General features: G+C 38.4%; 1 protein-coding gene across 1 annotated transcript; it reads right to left on the bottom strand.

Moving 5' to 3' along the window:
- Positions 1–2,679: 2,679 nt before the first annotated feature.
- mos (v-mos Moloney murine sarcoma viral oncogene homolog) lies at positions 2,680–4,284 on the bottom strand. Its single transcript, XM_034920700.2, has one exon. It carries the CDS (start codon positions 3,894–3,896, stop codon positions 2,871–2,873), a length of 1,026 nt encoding a protein of 341 aa, XP_034776591.1. The 5' UTR covers positions 3,897–4,284; the 3' UTR covers positions 2,680–2,870.
- Between the last annotated feature and the right edge of the window lie 294 nt (positions 4,285–4,578).

Genomic DNA, 4,578 nt, shown 5'->3' with positions numbered 1-4,578 from the left:
CGTTCAAACGCTACCGCCTCTCTGCAAGCTCCTCCCACAATCCCACAATCCTCAGAGAGAGAGAGAGAGAGAGAGTTGATAGCACTGAGTGTAATGAACTTTGAATTCACGTTCAAAACACTCCCTTTCAGGACCAAAACTCCATAGCTACGTACGCCGAAAACACTCCCCTGTAACACAATCAAATCAATAAACAATTTAATACTAATACGTACATATACCATATTTTCTAATAATTACTTAAATAAATAAAACAGCTACATATAATACATTTAGCCTATTAGTTTTATTTCATCAATATATTTTGTTGTTTGTAGTCTATATATATTTTCTTCTAAATATTCGTAAAACGTGTGTAATAATACTGCTAGTCTAAATTTGTCTAAACGAGACTAAATGTGAATGTCATTCTGTATTTGACTAAAAGTGTTAGTGCTATTTAGCTAACTAAAACAGAATGCAATTCTGCCTCAGGTTTATTGCTGATGTTATGTGCAACATCACAATCCAACCACGTTGGAAAAGGAGATACCAGCTTTCAATAAATACTCAGTTAGTTATCAAATGGGAAATATCCAGATGCACTTAAAGGGTACATTGGAATAAAGGCTAATTTTTGGAGACAATGGGGTTTCCATGCGAGTTTTTTTTTTTTTTTTTTTTTTTTTAACTCGAGACATTTACACAAGAAAAATATCTGGTGTAAAATGCTTTTTGGGTTTCAGTTAGCTCAGTTTATTTTACTCGAGTGAAACCACATTTTCACAAAATTTCACTAGTAATCTTCAAAAACAGCACGAGTACTTTATGCATAGCTAATTTACATGTCAACCCCCACCTTTCCCATTCATTTGCATGACGTCGGGTGAAAAGCCCGGTTTCCATGCGCAAAGAACTGGTACACGAGTGAATCTAAGCTGCTGTAATAAACCAAAATACCTTGTGCCTGTTTGGTTGTGTTTTACTGCTCTTGCCAAAATTCTTTTCGGGGGTGTCATGTCGTTAGTAGTGAATATCAGATTATTTTCAAAGCAAAAATAGTGACAATGAATGCAGGGTTTTCAAAGTAAGCTGGCAGTCGACGCAATCCACCGCCTAATACTATATTTGCGCCGGCTACTTTATTTAAAAAATATTAAGATTTTCGGGTATTATCATTCAGGCCATTTTTTGTCGTATTATTTTACTGTAAGGTGAAGTCCCTAACAGATACATAAAAAAAAAAAAAAAAAAATTAAACTATTCCTTTTGTTGTGATATCATAACAATATGTACCCAGGTCCTTGTGAGAAATATTGGGGGTTGTATAGAGGCTGTACGCCTTTAAGTAGAAATGCGTGATCAGATATCAGCTGGAACACTTGTCAGCTGATATACAATTGCAATTATATATATATATATATATATATATATATATATATATATATATAATCTCCCTTTCATTCAGGCAACATAGCATATATATGGGATCAGGTGATGCTGCATATACTACCCTGGCTTAGAAACCCTACCCATCCGGACGGCTGAGTGACAGCTGCTGAGGAAGCATTCAACACCATGCTTAGGCAAATACGGGTAGTTGGCAACTGAAAGGGAGGTAGCAGATACTAATGAAACTGACTGAAGTGCATGAATTAATTCCCAAAATTGCCACGGACTGCTGTATCCCGCACAAACTCTTATCAACAACAAAATGAGGTGCTCAGGAATCACTGGCTGCCTGTGAGACAGAAGGGGAAGGTTACAGTCTCACGAGAGAAAAAAAAAAAAAAAAAAAAAAAGCAGCACTGCCTTTCACAACAAGCCCAAAACAGGTTAGAGTGGGTGTTTATGCAAATTACAACCCGTGATTCTTGAAAACAAGCCCATTTCCGCTTATTATAAGCGGACTTGGCAACTGGAAGGTTACCTCAGCCGCCAGTTTCAATTGGACGGCAGCAATCTGAGGAGGCTCGTGCTGTCAGAGATACTCTCCTTTATTTTAAGTTTTGTTGGATTTACTGTTGTGTTAAATATTAAATGATGCAAACAAATAAAACACAATCAATACGTTCACTTGCAATTTTACTTGGTCAGTGCTGAGAGGGCATCAACAACTTGTTGGATGGGCGATCGAGCTGCCTCATGACACCCAGTTCACCAACTACTAACTAGGCTATATTTATACGCAGACACGCGTTGTCTTTAGACATAGCTGGGATCAAAAAAAGGACGGGAAATAGTTACATTTAAGCAGCTCACTTGCTCTTCCTGTTTTTTTAGCGTAGTTTTTACAGCAAGGGTATTCAAACAATTGCTTTAATACTATAACGCCTTTCATGTACAAACATTGCAAAGCAGTATAGAGTTAGTAAAGCAAGACATAACAGCCATTAAAATGTAAGAGACATAACCATTATAAAATGCTAGTGTATAAAAGTACGTTTTTTAAGACATTATTTAAAAATACCCAGTCTCAGCGTCCATGACCGCCCCATGAAGAGTATTCCACAATATTGTTGCGTTCTACAGAAAGCTGTTACCCAGTGAATGCAGCTTGTTTTTGCAATAATAAAGACCAAAGGCCATTCCGTAAATGCCGTTTATGAATATAGTTGTGTACTATATATTTTATATAGCGTGGAGCCATTAAAACGGAATCGATGCAAAATAGATGAAACGTAATAAGCAAGGTAGAAATCAGAATACAAAACGTGTCAATCCTTTATTAAACAAGAGGCATTTGATACCCATGATTTATTTAAAAAAATTACTTTTTTTGCATCAAAACGGAGATCCACACAAGCAAAATACAGGTACATATTTTAATAAGCAACAAGTTCCATTATACAATATAAAAAAAAAAAACACACCAATTTAAAATTACATATTTACAACCTGTTGTACATGTCCTGCATCATGCCAATTTTGTCTAGCAGATGTTTGGCGCTGGGTCTTTCCAGGGGGTCAGCATTCCAGCACCCGTCCAGAACAGATTTACAAGTTTGTCCTAAAACTGTTTCATTAAAAACGTTCTTTGTGACCACAGGGCGTAAATTATACGCAACCACAACATATAACACGTGTTGGCGATCACCTGTATACGGCTGGTCCCTAGTGAGCAGTTGCCAAAGAGTGATGCCAAACGAGTAAATGTCTGCTTTCAAAGTTGCGATTTCGCCTTTTAGCAGTTCCGGAGCTCTATGAGTGTACGTACCTCCCACGTGACAAATCCGGGGATCTGTAGAAAGCAAATCTTTATACTTTACCAATTTCTGGGAACACCCAAAATCACCAATTTTGCAGACACCGTCTTCGGTGACCAATACGTTAGCTGGCTTTAAATCAAGATGGGCGATGTTGTTCGAGTGCAAGAAAGCCAATCCATTAACAATATCCAAAGAATGCTTAAAACATGTATCCATACCCAAAGCGTCTGTGCTGTTGTAAATAACATGGTGTAAAGTGGTGGTCCCAGTGTATTCCATAATTATGATGCCAAGTTTATCCTGGTTTTCAAGGCTTTCGGGGATGCAGGTGGTTGCAGCAAAAAATTTAACAATATTCTCGTGATTCAGGTGGGCCGCGTTCAACTCCGACCAAAAGCTTTGTCTTGACGCTAGTTTGTTTTTGGTGCTCTTCTTGACCATTTTCACTGCCACCGTTTTTCCATAGTAGGCGCCCTTGTACACCGACCCGAAGCCCCCAGTGCCCAAAAGCTGAAGCAGCTTGAGATGTTCCCAATTAATCACACACCAAGAAAGTCGGAGCTCAATCCGTGATTTAGGATATTGCATGGAAAAAATAATGTCCGCTTCTTTCCCATGCCGGTGTATCGGGCTGCTATAAGGTCCCAGGTTTGGGGAAGGGCAGAACTCTCTGGGCAGCAGACGGCTTACTGGAATAGGGGAAGGCATTGTGGATTTCAAATACACAGAGATTCAGCATGAAGAACGTTTTCTTTGAAGTGTGTCCAACGGCCTGTGGATGCCTTCACAAAATATGTTATTCCTGCACCTTAACTTTGCAAAGAAACATAGTTACACCTGCGCGTTACTGGCACCGTCTGAAAGCTGCATGGCGAAGCTGATGAATCAGACTAGACCAGATGTGAAGCATTGTCTAAAAATTACTTCTTTTCAATCAACCCCTAAAGTGAGATCTAATAAGCAGACACTCCCCCTTTTCACACAGACCGCAACAATTAACTACGGCAATGTTTTAACTGATGCTTATCAACTATAATTGTGAATGAGAGGTAAACGACGGAGTACTTTGACCCCACCAAAAAAAAAAAAACTGTCCAAAACCAGCGATTCTGACAGCAACCTTTCGTATAATGTTAGCCTCAATAAAGCAGTTCGCTTTTATACTGTGGTCAATCAATTAAGTTACGTTTTTAAAGAACCAACGAGCTGGCACGGTGTTTGCATCCTAACCCACCATAGTTAAATATACACACTACCATATTATTCCTTATAACACGGGTTCTGTCTGTACTTAGTCATTTTAATTGTGATTTCTAAATTTAGAATCACCGACACATGTTAAGTAAATACATAAACCATTCTAGCATCAGATGTTACCATGGGTTAAGAT

The sequence above is a fragment of the Acipenser ruthenus genome, chromosome 4, assembly GCF_902713425.1.
Source record: "Acipenser ruthenus chromosome 4, fAciRut3.2 maternal haplotype, whole genome shotgun sequence".
Classification (NCBI taxonomy): domain Eukaryota; kingdom Metazoa; phylum Chordata; class Actinopteri; order Acipenseriformes; family Acipenseridae; genus Acipenser; species Acipenser ruthenus.
Note: the sequence above shows the minus strand (reverse complement) of the source record. Positions and strands in the feature narration are given on the sequence as shown.